The 17607-nt window shown below is 41.1% G+C and overlaps 1 protein-coding gene across 2 annotated transcripts in view; it reads left to right on the top strand.

The window, feature by feature from the left end:
• Window positions 1-17607, top strand: part of crm (cramped chromatin regulator) — a 40474-nt gene extending 22867 nt beyond the window's left edge. For both annotated transcript variants that reach the window (XM_069323229.1, XM_045766273.2), the window contains exons 11-15: window positions 337-1041; window positions 4385-4678; window positions 6236-6388; window positions 6796-8191; window positions 8544-17607. In XM_069323229.1, the coding sequence (XP_069179330.1) occupies window positions 337-1041; window positions 4385-4678; window positions 6236-6388; window positions 6796-8191; window positions 8544-8971 (2976 nt within the window). In that variant the 3' untranslated portion in view covers window positions 8972-17607. The remainder of the gene's footprint in view (window positions 1-336; window positions 1042-4384; window positions 4679-6235; window positions 6389-6795; window positions 8192-8543) is intronic.

Genomic DNA, 17607 nt, shown 5'->3' with positions numbered 1-17607 from the left:
TTTTTACGATCATTTTATGTTTTCTAAGTTATTTATTGGTTACAACTATAAATTTGGTGTCAAAATTTTCACAAATGAATGCTCTAGGGAATAGGTATGAAAACAAAACTGTATTTTTAATAGATTATGTATGACATCAATGTATATGTGAATGAGTAGCAATTGGATAATGTGTCTTAGCGCCATCGGAACCTTTATTGTCAGAGTACAGATGTGCTAAATTAATAACAAAATATGCTAAATTATAAATTCATTTATAACTGAGACACGCTTCTCTGTTTTCATACTTATGGAATGTGTTATTTTAATCAATTATATTTTGTTCTTATCTTCCAGTTTGGTCAGAACAAAAAAATTTGTCTTGAATATGAATTTGAAGATCCAGTGCATGAAATGAAAGATAATGGAAGTAGCAGTGCAGACTTTGAGAGTCCCACAAGAATAACCAATGCAGCTGATTCTTCTGATATGTTGGCAAGAAAAGCTGTAACTGAGGCTGGAACATCTGACATTCCTGGTGCTAGTATGGCTGCTACCTTAACTGTAGAGAGAGAAAAATTGCATCAAAACAGAAAGAAAGAAAGTGCAAAGATATCTAAATTAGAATTAGAGCAAAATAAAGGGGAAGAAAGAGGTTCTGATGTAAATATGTTTAAAGAAAAACGGGCAGCAGTAGAGAACTTATCGGGAATGTTGGCTCAGTTAGTTGCGATGGCTCGGGTGATACTGTCCAAGTCTTCCACGGAGTCTTGCCTCTGTGGCCACATTTGTGGTAGATCCGGAAATGCAATGCGTAGTCCAGCAAGTGGACGTTCCCACGGAACACTAGGTTTTGGACGAAGTCCGGGACATACAAGAAGTCCTCGGACTGGCAAAGTAACGACGGCAAGTGGGCAGATTCCTGGCATTAACAGCCCGGGTGCCACATCGTCGTCATCTGCATTATTGAGTCCATTACTTGCTAAGCCTCTCAGAGACCGCGTTAAACCTTCCTCTGCAAAACGATTGATTCCTGAACTTCCAGATCAACCTATCTCAGTGGTAAGATTTAATTCTTTACTATTAAGATTTATTATAAGATTATTATTGGTCACCAGTCTAGATAAATGGATATTTTACCCATTTCCCTACATAGTTTATAGTGGTATAATCATCTTGAGATGATTTCGGGGCTTTAGTGTCCCCGCGGCCCGGTCCTCGACCAGGCCTCCACCCCCAGGAAACAGCCCGTGACAGCTGACTAACACCCAGGTACCTATTTTACTGCTAGGTAACAGGGGCATAGGGTGAAAGAAACTCTGCCCATTCTTTCTCGCCGGCGCCTGGGATCGAACCCGGGACCACAGGATCACAAGTCCAGCGTGCTGTCCGCTCGGCTGACCGGCTCCCTCATGTACACATTCTTATCTTATAACCCACCATATCCACTCCAGTGATGGGGAAAACAGTGAACATTGTCACAAGATTGAATCTAGCAACATTCTTCAAATAATCCTCAAGGTGACCATATTTTTATGGTTGTTTTGGATTGTTGTATGTGCTGTATGGGCACATACTGTATGGGCATGCTGATAGATACAGTAGTTCTTCCCAAGTCCACAACTCCCAATAATAGCTCCCTGCAAACAACATACTATATATACCCACTGGGTTTCCCTCTGAATTTTTTACTTATCAAAAAAGTAACCTGCATTCTGGAAGGGGGATGCAGTGATATTTGGGTCATTTTTATCACTTATTTACACCATTTTTTTTTTAATCATCCTTTTTTAGAAATGCCAATCAGTGGCTCCTTGTTGCTAGCTGCAGTGAGATAGCAAAACACACATTACAACCAGCCCATTACATCAGGGAGCCGGTCGGCCGAGCGGACAGCACGCTGGACTTGTGATCCTGGGTTCGATCCCTGGCGCCAGCGAGAAACAATGGACAGAGTTTCTTTCACTCTATGCACCTGTTACCTAGCAGTAAAATAGGTACCTGGGTGTTAGTCACCTGTCACGGGCTGTTTCCTGGGGGTGGAGGCCTGGTCAAGGACCAGGCCGCAGGGACATTAAAAGCCCCGAAATCCTCTCAAGATAACCCTAGGAGTCATTAATAACCAATTGGAGACCAAAGGCCATAACCTGGCCTCCTTGCAGAAACAAACCCTCAGTAAGGAAGCAAAGCAAAATGGACACAAAGTAAACACTGTAGCAAACAAATCTGCAAATAATCCACTTAGTAGTTAGATCATATTCCTTGGTTACAGCTGGCCACCACTAGGGGGCAGCATCATGTCAACACTGATGAGTCCTTTGCCTGATGTCAGACACATCTGACTTGCTCCTTGAGTCACAAGCTCTTTGGGCCCCAGGTTTTCTAGACAGGTGTTTGCTATCCTTTGAATTCTGTCCTGTGGGACCCATTTGCTTGTGGATCTTTTCTGTATTTAGTGTTTGCTATCCTTTGAATTCTGTCCTGTGGGACCCATTTGCTTGTGGATCTTTTCTGTATTTAGTGTTTGCCTCACATGCGTGTGTTTACAAGCTTCATTTTTGGGAACTTTGGAACTGTTCATCTCTTGCTGCTTGTGTTCAGGACTACCCTTCACTATGATGTGCGTTGATTTTGCTCTTGTCTTGACAGGGTTGTTGCTTTGGTGGGTTTAGATGTTTGTCCCTTAGAGGCTGACTTCCCGTGTGGGGTGCCTCGCCCCGAGTTGTGCAGGGTCATCGACTCTGCTTCGAGGCTCAGAGATTGGGGGGAATTCTGGGGCTATTGATTAATGGGTGCAGTAGGATTTGCATGTTGACACTTCACAGCTGCCGTTATCACTTGTGCTACATTTGGTGTCGGTTCATCAAGCAAGTGTGTCTAGTGCTTGGGTGCCTTGGTCTTTGTCTTTATGGCTGGCAGGCCTCGCGGGTCTTTGGTGTGGCTCATCTTTGAACAGCCCACCGAGCCCAGACTCACTCCTTGTGAGTTTGAGGGATGTTCATAGGTTTTGCTACATTCTGTTTGGTAATTGAAGTGTTTCCTCTAAGCAACCTGTTGAGTGGGTATTAACCTCTGCCCCAAACCTGCAATGTTTGGGTTTGCTGGATCTCTAGTTTAGAGCCTCCATGTTTTGTTTTACTGAACTGTACTTGATTTCTGGAATGAAGAATCTTCACAGACTGCAGTTGCTTGGGTTCATTTGCTCATTTTGGTGTTTTTGGGGCTTGATTTTTGAGTGGTTGTCTCCATGATTGGCCCTTTCTGTGGGGAGCCCCATCATCTCCCTGAAGCTATCACACTGATTAAGTGCCATACTAAAACGTGTCATCAGTCTCCAAAAGATGTTTAGGGCCTGTGATAGTCGTGATTTACACTTGATGAATAAAGAATTCCACAAAACCACTACAGTGGAGGTGACTCCAACTGCATTAGCATAAGAACTGCAGGCGATGAGTCACAATAACGTGGCTGAAGTATGTTGACCAGACCACACACTAGAAGTTGAAGGGACGATGACGTTTCGGTCCGTCTTGGACCATTCTCAATCGACTTGAGAATGGTCCAGGACGGACTGAAATGTCGTCGTCCCTTCACCTTCTAGTGTGTGGTCTGGTCAGCATAAGAACTGACCAATCTGACCCTGGAAGGTGGTGAGCCGCCTCCTCCCCTCCTCTGACAGTGTCGGAGAAGGTGAGGAGAATGAGCTCAAGCTAGTTTTGAGAGATTGGATTGTTTGTTTACATAGTTGAAAGAGTTAATTAGGTTGGAGTATACCTGGAGAGGGTTTCGGGAGATCATCTACTCCCCGAGTAGGGGCCAGGCTCGACTTGTGATAACTTGATCCAACAGGCTGTTGCTTGGAGCTGCCCGCAGACCCACATATCCACTGTACCTTGGTTGGTCCAGCACTTCTTGCAAGAACCTGTCCAAGTGCCTCTTGAATACATCCACCTTTGTTCCAGCAATATTTCTAATGCTTGCTGGAAGGGTGTTGAACATAGGCTGGTTTTTAGGCTTTGGTCTCCTTTGAATCCAGCAGTGGTTTGTTTTGACTCACTGATTTTCTGGAATGAGAAAATTCTGCCTTCCCTGATGAGGTGGTGAAATTTCACTGCTCCCTGTGTGTCTGTGAGGGGCCAAATTCTGGCTGTGGTCTCTGGCAAGCCTAAAGAACTCCACAGCCGATGCAACCTGGTAGATGGGAACCATGTCAGGGTCAGGAAGCCACAAAGGACTTACCTTTGTAAGCTGTGTGTTTGGCAAATTGCTATTGGTTGAAGATAAGGTATGTTTCATTGTTTTCCCTAGTTCAGTTGAATTAAATCAAACTATTTTAACATTCATAATATTAATACAGTATATGATTAAACTTTTTTGTTTTTAAATGCCATTTTGTTGCCAACAGAGGGATGAAAGGACAGATGAAGGTAGTACTGGAAGCATAAGTGGTGTGGAGGTGTCGTTCCTTTCACCTGTGTCGTGCACAGTCATCCCTTCCATTGCCACAACCACCATATCCACCAGTCAAGAAACTGGTCACCTTTCTACACCCGCTGTAACGACAGGATCATCGGCCCCAGTAACAGGACTAAGGGCAGTACTTGGGGGTGGAGGAGAGGCTGGAGAGTTCAAGGTTCCTCTTGGTCCAGCACCTCGCCAAGTTCATGCCCAACAGGCCAGCTTTAATGCACAACTTAGTGTAAGTGCTCACCAAGTTCATGCCCAACAGGCCAGCTTTAATGCACAACTTAGTGTAAGTGCTCACCAAGTTCATGCCCAACAGGCCAGCTTTAATGCACAACTTAGTGTAAGTACTACTTGTGTGTAGACTGAGTAAGCTAAACACCAATGCAACTTCAACTTCACCCCAAGTTGCAGGAGTAGGTAGAGCTTGACTTGACCGTGGTTGGGGTATAACTGTCCTGAGACCTGGAACTTCAAGAACAAGAGGTCATAGATTTAAGCTAACTAAACAAAGCTTCAGAAGAAATAAAAGAAAATTCACTTTTGTAAACATAGTGGTGGACGGTTGAATCAAGTCTTATAAGTGAGAAGGTAGTGGGGCTAAAGCCATTAGTAATATCAAAGTGTTATATAACTGTGGTTATCTTGAGATTATCTTGAGATGATTTCGGGGCTTTAGTGTCCCCGCGGCCCGGTCCTCGACCAGGCCTCCACCCCCAGGATGCCGCCCGTGACAGCTGATTAACACCCAGGTACCTATTTTACTGCTAGGTAACAGGGGCATAGGGTGAAAGAAACTCTGCCTATTGTTTCTCGCCGGCGCCTGGGATCGAACCCAGGACCACAGGATCACAAGTCCAGCGTGCTGTCCACTCGGCCGACCGGCTCCCTAAAGATGTGCTGGAAAGATGGGACACCACAAGCATAGTTCTCATCCTGCAACTACACTTAGGTAATAACACACATAGTCACTCACACTCAGTATGAGGTATTTCCAAGTATTCATTGTGGTAGCAGTTAACGTAGGTGCAAGCTAATAATATTATGTATATGCAGCCTAGCCTTCAACATACCAGTATACATAATAAACATGAAACAGCAGGTACTCTTATATCCTTAACCCGAATATACTGTTGACATAAAGAATACAGGTAATATACGACTGAGGTCGGCCGAGCGGACAGCACACTTGACTTATGATCCTGTGGTCCTGGGTTCGTTCCCAGGCGCCGGCGAGAAACAGTGGGCAGAGTTTCTTTCACCCTATGCCCCTGTTACCTAGCAGTAAAATAGGTACCTGGGAGTTAGTCAGCTGTCACGGGCTGCTTCCTGGGGGGTGGAGGCCTGGTCGAGGACCTGGCCGCGGGTACACTAAAGCCCCGAAATCATCTCAAGATAACCTTAAGATAACTTACCTCTCTCCTCCCATACTCGTCTTTCAATTGGAGATACTGTTGCTGATTAGGAAGATGTCGGCAATGTGACAAGTTGGCAGTTGTTTACCTGGCTAAGCTGCCAACCTGCGGAGGACTCGTCCTATTGCCTGTTCTCAATACTTGTTGATCTGTGTGAGGGAAAAGCCAAGGAGCCATAGCATTTAGTATCTTACAGAAGTTTTCGCAATTCATTTTTATTATAATACTGTATTTAAATTTTGGAAGAAAATATTTTTTCCAGAGTTTAAAGGTATGTTAAAGATTTCTTTCCTGAAAAATCACAACTTTCAGCAAATGTTAGATTATGGCCCCTGATAGTTCATGCAACTTATTTATTAATTTGTTCCATGTTGTAGAAACTACTACCACGGTACAACAACCGACCAGGACGACGCGTGGTGAGGAAGAACGTGGTAGTTCAGCATCAGTTGCCACTACTGCCCAAGGCTGTGATACAACCTGCAGGTGTTGTCACCATGAATGTTCTCAAAAATCCATCGTATGATAAGGTAAATTTAAGCACTTTATATTTGTTTATTCGTACGTTTTAATATAAATTATGGTTTCTGGATTCCCCTTATGGTTCCCTGAAGCTGTATACACCAATACAGTGCCATACCACTAGGTGCCATCAGTTGCTGAGTTATATAGGGAGCCGGTCGGCCGAGCGGACAGCACGCTGGACTTGTGATCCTGTGGTCCCGGGTTTGATCCCAGGCGCCGGCGAGAAACAATGGGCAGAGTTTCTTTCACCCTATGCCCCTGTTACCTAGCAGTAAAATAGGTACCTGGGTGTTAGTCAGCTGTCACTGACTAATTTGGATGCAACATAATAAGATTTTTCATAGAATTTGAGTAAATTTCCATTTTATTTTATTAGAATTTCACAAATTCATTTAAGGCTTTTTGTTTCCAGGTACAAAGTTTAGAAGTTGGTCGCAGCAGTGGCTATATTTCCATAGCCCCATCCCTCCATGGTGTGGCTGCTTCAACAGATGCCTTCACTTCGGCAAGACCTCAGTCACTGTCATCCTCCTCTACACATCCAATCAGGAATCCAATCATCCAGCCACTGCAATCCCAAGTCGGTCAAAATGTGGTTGCTTCACAAGTTCAGTTATCTGTCGTGCCACATAACCTACAGCAAGTACCACCGGCCATAGCACCGTTACCTGCAGTAACCAATGCTATTTCCGTTAATATATCTGGTCAGCCACTTTTTACTGTGGAGATGCCAGCTTCTGTTCCTGTGCCACCGCTTATTGGAGATTCAACGAGCAAACTTTCATCGGGTCTTCTGGAAATGACTCATTCTGCGGCAATGAACACGATTAGCAGTAATATCACCTCCACTCCAGTATCCGCTTTGAAAAACACCACCTCTGTGAATGGATTGTTAAGCTCGATGGTTTCACAAGCTTTGAGTGACTTACCGGATTTGAGTACACCACCAGGAACGCCACAACCAAGTCAATCCAGCAAATCTCTAAATTGCAGTGGGAGTGTTAGCTTTGTAAGAAACTTGGGAGATATCGGCTCTTCCATTATATCAATAGCTGACCCATGTCCACAGATGCCCTCTTCCTCACTTTTTAATTCGGCTCTTTCAGTGGAGTCCTTACCTAGTCTTGGCAGTGAGATGATGACCAACAACTCCCTAGTCACCACTTTACCACATTCACTATCCTCTACGCTTTCACCATGTTTATCTTCATCGTCACCACCACCAACTTCTTGCGTCACATCAGCACTCTCACCCATCTCCACACTGCTCACTAATGTTAGTACACATCATTTACAGCTATCCTCTCCCCCATCTCATACTAATTCATTTACCTCTCTCCTCAATACACCAACAGCACCTTCCTCAAATAGTATACCCTCCACGCCCATCTGCTGTATATCGCCGTCACCACCCTCTATTTCTTCTCTTTTATCCTCCTCTTCCCCAGACTTAAACAAAAGTTTCACAACTATTCTTGCTTCCAGTGATCAAGAAAATTCTTCTATGGTTGCTGTCTCTTCAGCTAATGTCCCAGAGCTCCATATTCCAGAAGGTAGTGTTAATCTACCTCTCCTGGATATCTCTCTTGGAGGTACAGTCACTATAACAGACCAGGCAACTAATCTTCTCAGCACTGATCCTCATTCATCACTGGTTGATCTTGCATCCACTACTGTCACCTCCACTCCAATGAAGTCGTCACCTGCCATGTCCACCATGATTGGCATGAACTCCATGCAGGAGACTAGTAGCGACAAGCTTTTAGATATAACGCTGGGGATTTCAAATTCAAATTCCAGCTTCTCTAGTAAGTATTGTGAATTTTATGGTACAATTAATTCATGCTTCATTTATGTTTGAAGAAGCTATAAGCTATTGAAAGAAGAATATTTGCAGAGAAAGAAAATAATTTTTCATTAATATGCAGTTCGTCAAAATAAACACTTTTTAATAATCATTTAGGGAAGGAAGGGGGTGGTAGGAGAAAAGCACACAGAAACTGTATTGGAGGGGACCTACATTCCCTCCAATGCGTTATGTGTGGTTTACTCCGAGGCTGTGGGTCCCCCTTCTTCCAGCCAGAGGTAGTACTCCCTTCCCTAAAAAAATAAAAAAAAATAAAAACTTTTTAATAATTAAATATTTTCTTTTTTTTTCAGGCTTACTTGCTGCTGCAACCCAGCCGCGTTGTTTAGACTCGTCCCTCTTGGATATTCCGTCTATTGTGGGAGACAACAGTAATGGAAGAGTGAATGGTGCAGATGGCAGTAACATGTCGGCAGCTGGAATATCTGGCTTCCCTGCACTTTCCACCACACCTCCCTCACCGCCTTCTTCCCCTTCACGCCTTCTCCAACAGTCAGACAATCAGTGGCTTAATAGTGAAGTGAACGATTTCTCTTTCTCCAGTTTTCTCGGTCATTTTGAGTCGCCAGTGAAAAGCTCAAGTTCACGTGGGTCTTCTCATGCTACGCCATCGGGCTCGTTCGTGCCTAGCCTTAGTTCAGTCTACAATGAAAACAGTGTAGACTTCACCGCAACATTTGCAGAAATGAAAGCGCAGGTATCAGGAGTGTTTAAACAGTAATTAATTTGCTGAAACTTTTCTTTACAATAAGTCTAGATAATCACTGTATATATGAGTGAGTGATGTTTGTTTTAATGAGAGTGAATGCGTGTATTTATGTGAATTTCAATATATTTTTAAATGTTAAAATTTTATGAAAACTTTTACAATGGACTGTGCTTTATAATTTCAGTTTAATGAAAGAATTAATGCTGTATTTCTTGGAAAGTTACCAACTCAGTATATTCTATGTAATAGCTATATAGACCAGACACAAATAAATTCACTGAAAGTTAGGTATTTTCAAATATTTTAAATACAGTAATGTCTTGCTGCTTTTTAATACTCAATGCATGTGTGTAACATTTCTGGAAGAAGCTCTTCAGTTGCTCACTGAGCTTAGCTCTGGTACCACCAAGCCTTAGCTAAACGTATTTGACTTAGGAGTCCCATCCGTTGCCTTTTCAGAAGCCAGGACCAGACCCTGGCTTGCTCTACAAGTTACCTAGTAGGCTTGCCCACTTACAGTTAGTAGTGCAGATTCTAATCCCCCCCCCCCCTCTCTCCCCCCCCCATACCCCCATTCCCCAGTTTATTAGTTTTTTTCAAGAGGAAATTTACTAGTATTTGGTCTTCAATGCTTTTACCCTATTTCAGCTGGCTTTCTCTCCTGCTTCTGCCTTGGCCAAATTAATTTAGCCTATTAGTTTGTTTCAAGTTGCAAGTACAGTACTCTGATGCCAACTCATTTTCATCGTCACTGGCTATTTTATTTTTCATCTGCCAACCCCGCCACTGTTTGAGTGCCAAGTGTTTTCCACATAATTCACAGCTGTTTGTTCAGATAGGGCATCTCGCACTGTATCATCTACATACTAGAGTTGCAATTTATTACTAGCTGTGCACGTGTTAAATTGGTGAATAGGTCTTTGGGACAGCCGCATCTTAGGTTGGCCTTAAGTTTGGTTGCTGGCTCAAATGGCTATAGGGCTAGTGGAGAAAGTATTGGGGGCTATTCCCTCTGAGAATGTCTGGTAGCAAGAGGGCTTAAGCTTCCTTGCCGATTTCCTGGACTTTTGGGGCCAACAGTTTCGGCTTGCCTGGTTGATGTTCTAAGTGTAGCTCAACAGGACTTGGATCCATATTTTTTAATTATAGATTCTCTTCTATTTCCTGGCTGCAGTGAGAGGTCCTGGGCATTTCAAGACCTGAGACCGCAGGTGACCTGGGCTGCCATATGACGGCAGTTAGGTGCATCACAGTTAGGGTACTTTGCAGCAGTGATCATTGGCCTTGTTTACTTAGGGATGCCTAACTGTCATCTCTCAGTTGCTTGTTTTATTGTTCCTGTGCTTTCTGATGGATTTTTCCCATTTTGGACTTATTTCTAATCCTCAGGCTTACCTTTGCCTTGTGGAGTGAGCCAGATTCTGATCTTGGCTCTCAAGATGCAACAGATAGGTCTTGGAGGCTTAAGGTGTGTATCGAAGACTTGATGGTTTTAGAGCTAAACTCGGAGAGTCACCGAGAACTCCTCCAGAAAAGGGAGTTTCATTACATTCAATACTATTTATTTTTTTTTTTTTTTTTTTTTTTTTTTTTTTTTTTATACCCTGCATAGGCATTAACATATTGAGGTCACAAAGCAAAATGGAAAATTGGTTAATGTGGATGCAATTTAACAGAGAACTTTTTGTTTTTCCACAAGTTCAAAAGGAAGTTGCACATAGTGAAAGGAATACTTTTGCCTGAAATGAACATGCCGTTTCTCACACCTAGGAAAAGATGCTCTATATGTACACACCTGAGACCCCCAAAATGTAACGTAGCTCAGTGGTTAGCGCAGTTGGTTCACATCCTGTGGCAGGATGGAGACGGGTGGCCACATTTCTTTTTTACCTGATGTCTCTCTTCACATAGCAGTAAATAGATACCCAGGAGTTAGGCAACTCTCATGGGTTCCTGGACAATGGAAATTCTAGTTAAATACTGTATAATAGACTTGTAGAAATTATTCCTTCTCCTCCTAACTAGATGAAATGGATGGTCGAGCGATGATCTTGCTTCTCGCAGGTCGGCATTCAATCTCTGCCTGTCCAAATCGTTGAGCACCATTCCTTTCCTCAGTCTTATCCTAAATCCTCATCCTCATATCCCTTCCAGGTGCTATATCAGTGTTTTTTTTTTTAACCACTGTGCTGCAGGAGTTTGAAGTAAGGTTCAAAATAACAGGAATAATAAGAAATATGGACATTAATATTAAAACCAATCCTTTGAAATCCATGATCAACATTATTTAAAAAAAATAAAACACTGTTCAGTTTGACCCGAGCTGAAAAAGGTTGACAAGTTGAAAATCTCTGTGCTCTAGTCGTAATGGCTTAGTGCTTTCTCCTGATAATTGCCTTACCTTACTGTATCCTCTCCCAACACATTAACTAAAAATATTGATGACCAGACCACACACTAGAATGTGAAGGGACGACGACGTTTCGGTCCGTCCTGGACCATTCTCAAGTCGATTGTGAATGACAATCGACTTGAGAATGGTCCAGGACGGACCGAAACGTCGTCGTCCCTTCACATTTTAGCGTGTGGTCTGGTCATCATACTTTAGCCACGTTATTGTGACTCATCGCCTGCAACTAAAAATATTAGTTCTGTGGTGCAACTAATTATTGAGTTGAAAGAATTTAATGTATGAGTGCTGTATTTAATCATGCTGTTGCTTTGAAGGGCAGCTGATGTATAAATTTAAACGAGTGATCATGGGTCATTATTTTTAGACACAAATCAAGTAAATTTCACATCATTTTTAATTTAATGCATTATACAGTATGTGTTTCTGCTTCTAAGGGCCAAAACTTTCATCACAAAATCAGTAAATGTTTTTATTAATTTGATTTAGTATCAATATTTCTTCCCAATAATTATAATATTTTCTTTAGGTGAAGCTGTTATAATTGTCCAAAACATGTTGGAAGTGTCACTTCTCGTACACCAACTGGATTTATTAACCAAATTTGTGTTTTGACATCTTTAGGAAGAAAGAAAAGCTCTTATAAATAGATGAACGGATTTGAGAAAATACTTTAGGCACGGATATCTTCTTTTGCACCATTTGTAAAAGTAAATTATGTAGATTTTTGTTAGCCTGAGATAAATTAGCATACATGCTGAGACCAATAATTTTGTTAAAAACTGAAATACTTTGTAGCCTCAAATAATGTGCTGTGATCAAAATACGACACAATGTTATATCACATGTAGCCCAGTTTAGCCAGGAGTTGTGCCAGGCTGGGAACTGTACCATGGCAGAGAGGTTGTAAAGTCAACACATGTCCCCATTTTTATTGATAAAGGCATCTTGAGATGATTTCGGGGCTTTAGTGTCCCCGCGGCCCGGTCCTCAGCCAGGCCTCCACCCCTAGGAAGCAGCCCGTGACAGTTGACTAACACCCAGGTACCTATTTTACTGCTAGGTAACAGGGGCATAGGGTGAAAGAAACTCTGCCCCATTGTTTCTCGCCGGCGCCCGGGATCGAACCCGGGACCACAGGATCACAAGTCCACCGTGCTGTCCGCTCGGCCGACCGGCTCCCTTTTGGCATTGGTGGCATTACAGCCTCCTCTAATTCTTAACACTTCCAATGCTATTAACCCTTGCACTGTGCCAGCCAACATATTAAGAGGTATGCTGGTGCACCAGCCGACATGTGATTATGTTAGTACAGTATATCGTTAGATTCGAAACACCCGTGCATACAAGTGGGCACATGTTTGCTTTCTCAGGCCCCCCAGTAACCATCCCCCATCTTGAAAAGACATCCAGAGTCTCTCACATTCCTTCCATGGGCTTAGTATGTGGCCAAGATTACAAAGGCCTATGAAACGTTCCTATGACTTTGGGAACGTGTAGGGCAGCCATACTATGAGCCACTGAAATTTGAACAGCAGCAAGTGAGTGATTACAATTATATATTTCTGGCAAAGTGTGTGCTGTGTCCAATTATAAGATTTAGGCTTATATGTGGACTGGTATAATGCAAAAATTCAAGCTTCAAAATAAATGATTACATATTATTAATTAAATACAGTAGTTATAGGCCTGGCTATTGACTCTTGGCGCTAGAGTGTTTTTAAACAACCTTTCTCATCCCAAGTGATAGAAATTAAACATTGGTACGGTATCTCAACTTAAGATTGTTCATGACAGTTGAGCATTGTTCATTTCCCACCCATATTGATGTTGCTTCTATAGCAGCAGCAGATGCTGCTGCTGCTGCTATAGAAGCCATTAAAGACAGTACTCAACCCACACATCTGAAAATGAAGAAACGGTGACATTTCAGTCTGTCCTAGATGGTCCAGGATGGATCGAAACATTGTTGTTTTTTAATTTTCAGGTGTGTGGGTTAAGTATCAACTCTTCAATAACTTAATGTGGAGGTACAATAGTTTAGTGGCCTGTCCGCTTATAAAAGTGGACAGGCCACTGTCCGCTTTTATCCTTCCTATTATCTTGGCATCATCAGCAGACATATTCATATAACTCTGTATTCCATCTGGTAGATCATTTATATAGACAATGAGCATCACCGGGGCACGAACTGAACCCTTTGGTACTCCACTTGTGACATTTCTCCAATCCGATACATTGCCTCTGATTATTGTCCTCATTTTTCTATCAGTTTAGTTCATTTATTATGCACCTCATACCCATCTTGTGGGCGGTAGTGGAGAGGGTTACAGAGGCACATAATGGGCTCAGGGACTGAACCCCACAATTCATTTAGCTAAGCAAGTTACAATCTGGATGAGCTAGTTACAAAATTCAATGTAAGTCGTCACGTCAACAATGGTTTCGAGATCGACCTCTAGTACAGGTTCTAAATTAAGCAACTGACATATGTGGAGAGCTAGTGTCACAATTTATATGTTTGTCCTGCACACCGCCCCCCATCCAGTGGGCAGCGGTGGATAGGTTACAATCACTCAGTTACTACCTACAGTTAGCAAACTGGGGATATTTGGCTAAAATTTCTGGTAGCAGATCATTTTGAATGAAATATTTACACATCGCTGGAACATTGGTTATAGAATTGTCTCTAAATTCACGTATCTTTTCGCAATCCATCACATAGTGACGGAGGGTGTGCGAATAATTTTGTTGACACAGTTTACAATCTATCAGTTAGAAAATTAAGTAAGTTGATGTCGCAGGAGCGGGTTCTTCTGTTGTTGTCTAAACTCTGGGGTTCTTTGGTGGTTTATCCATAAGTTGGTATTTTACTGCTGCTTGGCTGTTCCTCAGCCAGATCTGTGTGGCACTTTGATATTTCATGCCCTGCTGTTGCTTTATTAAGCTGATCATCTCCCACAGGTCGGCCATTTTCATAATTCCTGTTCCTCATATTTCTTTGTTTCTCTTTTCTGGAAAGATGCCCTCTTCTGCTGAGGGATTGTTGGAAGCAAGCTTGAGAAGCTACTGTGCATTCCTAGAAATCAAGTGTTGAATATAATGCAATGGCCTTCTTGAAGTGGCTCTCACTTGCTCACCATTCCAGTCATGATTCCCTTAATTCAACATGGAGGATTTGGTGTTCTGTTCTGACAGCTCATGAGGGAAGCGAGCGGCAGCCATAGGTCCCTATGTGACCTGGGTTACTGTCTATTGGCAGTGGCACATCGCAGTAAGAATATGGAAATTATCAGGAGAAAGTGCTAAGCCGGTATGTCTAAACAGCACTTGGAGGGGGAGATGAGTGCGAGGATCTGGGATAGGATGGAAGGAAGGAATGGTACCCAATCATTTGGAGCATTGCGGATCAAATGCTGACCTGTATGAAGTGAAGCCGTCGCTGCACCGACCAGTCAATGTGTTGGGTCCACAGTAAAGGTAGTTTCCCCTTGGCACTGATTGTTTGCATTGTTTATCTCATGGTTACTTTTTTCTGTAAGTAATCTCTTGTTTTGCTGAATCTAACTTTTTTTTTATAGTAATCTCTAATACCCAGGCTTCCCTTGCCTAGAGTGAGCCAAGTTCTGGTCTGTGCTTCCAGAAACTTGGGGTAGGTGTCACAGGCCTGGTGTGATTTCTTAAGGCTTGGTAATACAGTACCGGTACTTAATTTCTAGGAGCTATTGAGAGCCTGCCAGAAAAGGTAATTTCATTACAGTAAATATTTGATTTTCAATACTGTACTGTAGTCAGTGTGTTGATTATATTAGTTTTCAGCAGTTAATTTTGTGTTAGCCTGTATGTGACACAAGGGGCAGTAGAATACAGTACTGTATATTGTATTATCTCAAATTTGAACAGGTGAGCTAAACTGTATAGTTGATCCATATTTGTATCTTTGTTTTTGTTAGCATTCACCAAAATTCATCAAATTATACTGTATAATTTGTTTATTAAAAATCAAACTTGGTAATCATATACAGTACGCTGAAGATACATTATTGTGGAAGTGATTTCTAGAAAGATAATATGTCAATGTATAGGGTTTGCCTAACTCATCATTGCACGAGTAGTGACTCACGATGATATGTTGCCTCATATCTGTCAAGACTATTCTTCGGTCCATCGCTCTACAAATACGACACATAAATAATTGATAAGCAGTTCACTCTCATTTGTGCTGTTTCTCGTGAAAAAGGGAGGGACAGATATTATACATGAAATATTTTACTTCACCATACATGTGAAACCCAATTCACAATTTAAATTTTGTTGGCTTATTTTCCTATAATTCATCTATTTACAGAGTTTGGAGATGTTTGTATTATTTAAAGCATCTTGAGTTAATGTTGATTCTTTCCTCATATTTTATCGTTCACTATTTTATTGTTTTGCTTCTGTCATTCTCGCAGGCCAAATTTAAGATGCAGAGCTTTATTAGTCAGACTTTCTATAATCTTGTGTTAAATTTTAACTATCATATGGCACAATTTATTATTTTCCTCGGTCTCTTTTCTCTAGTGGACATAGTATTCTCTTGCTTGATTGAGTATACCATCACATTTGCCTGAATTTACCCGAGGGGCCACTAACACTAGTGACCTCGACGAGGACAGAAAGGCAGCAGCTTGTCAAAGGTCTCCCCCATTTGTCCTGATGATTTTTTTCAAGCAAGATTTTAAAATTCAACAGTGTTTTGGCATTTATGGCTTCGGTGGGTGGGCAGTTTCATGGGTTTATAACCATGTGGGTGAAAAAGCTTCTGCTATTTTCAGTCCTACATTGTGGCTTGCTGAGCTTGAAACTGTTGTTCCCTTTTGTTTTTTATTTGTGTGTGATTGATATGAAATGCGTAATTCTTTAATAAACATTTCAAGTGTTACAGGCGATAGCGTTTAGAAGTATTGTACAGTGTATGAATTTTGGATGAAATCAATGTGTGGGAGCCCACTTTAACTTTAGAGATAAGTTGATTTTGAAATGCAAACATTTGATAGGATTTATCGCTTTATCTTTAGGAATATATTTCCTAAGAGGTAAGGTTAAGATTGGGGGAAGGAGATAGAAGAACAGGGATTCTGATGCAATGTAATGTTGTAGTGGAGGTACTGCAATAGTAAGCACTTAAGCCTAGCATATCACAAATGTTAGAGGAAATTGGAACTTTTAACTGAAAGCCATAAGTAACTCACTAGGTTCATTAACCTGTGTTGTGTTATGGGTTCTTAGATTAACAGCTGTAAACTGTTATAAGAAACAGCATATTCTTTTAATTCTGTTATTCAGTCTATACACCAAGTTTTTTACATTATCATTTGCTGTAAATATTCTGAAGTCTCCATCTCAAGTTTGTATTAAAGGATGAGCATTATTAACTAGCATATATATTATTAACTAGTACTGTATACAGTATCATAAAATAAACAATTCAGAACAATAATATTTGCATACTAGAACTGAAGTGTCCTACACAATGATATTAGGTCACACTAACCAATTTTCAATTTCTCATTATATTAAGACAAGGGACAGAATAATTTAGATAATTGTACCTAGCTAGTCATTGTTTTTTTTTAGTGTTAATGTGTAAAGTCTACAAATTGTCCTCATTTTAAAGTATATTACTAAAAACATTTTTCTAGTATAGACCTGTTATATTTTTAATAGAAAATAGAACAAGCAAATAAAGTAGACTTAAGCAGAGTTGTGCTTCAGTTCTACACAACTAATGATTCAAAATAAAAGTTCAAGATTTTCCCGGTTTCTCTTTAACAGATAACTTTTGTACAGTACAGTATTTATAAAAAACAGTTTTGAACAGTACAGTATTTATAAAAAACAGTTTTGAACAGTACAGTATTTATAAAAAACAGTTTTGAACAGTATTCTATAGACTTTTAACCAAAAATAGTTTCCTTAAAAAGTAACTGAGTAATCGGAAAATTTGTTTGACTATTTTTGTACTCTTGTGTAAGATCTTTTAAGTAATGCAATTTTTGACAAAAAGACATTTCTGTATTCATTTTGGATTGAGCATTCATTATTAATTTTTTCTTAAATACATTTCTATCAGATCCAAAGAATTGCATTCAGTACTTCATTGTTATTTGTTTTGTTTGATGGTTTGTACATGTTATGAAAATCTTAATATTATCAATGTTATTTTTTTAGTAAATTAATAAAAAGACATTTTCCA

This window comes from Procambarus clarkii, chromosome 12, assembly GCF_040958095.1.
Source record: "Procambarus clarkii isolate CNS0578487 chromosome 12, FALCON_Pclarkii_2.0, whole genome shotgun sequence".
Classification (NCBI taxonomy): Eukaryota; Metazoa; Arthropoda; class Malacostraca; order Decapoda; family Cambaridae; genus Procambarus; species Procambarus clarkii.
The sequence above is the reverse complement of the archived record's forward strand: the minus strand, read 5'-3'. Positions and strand labels throughout refer to the sequence as shown.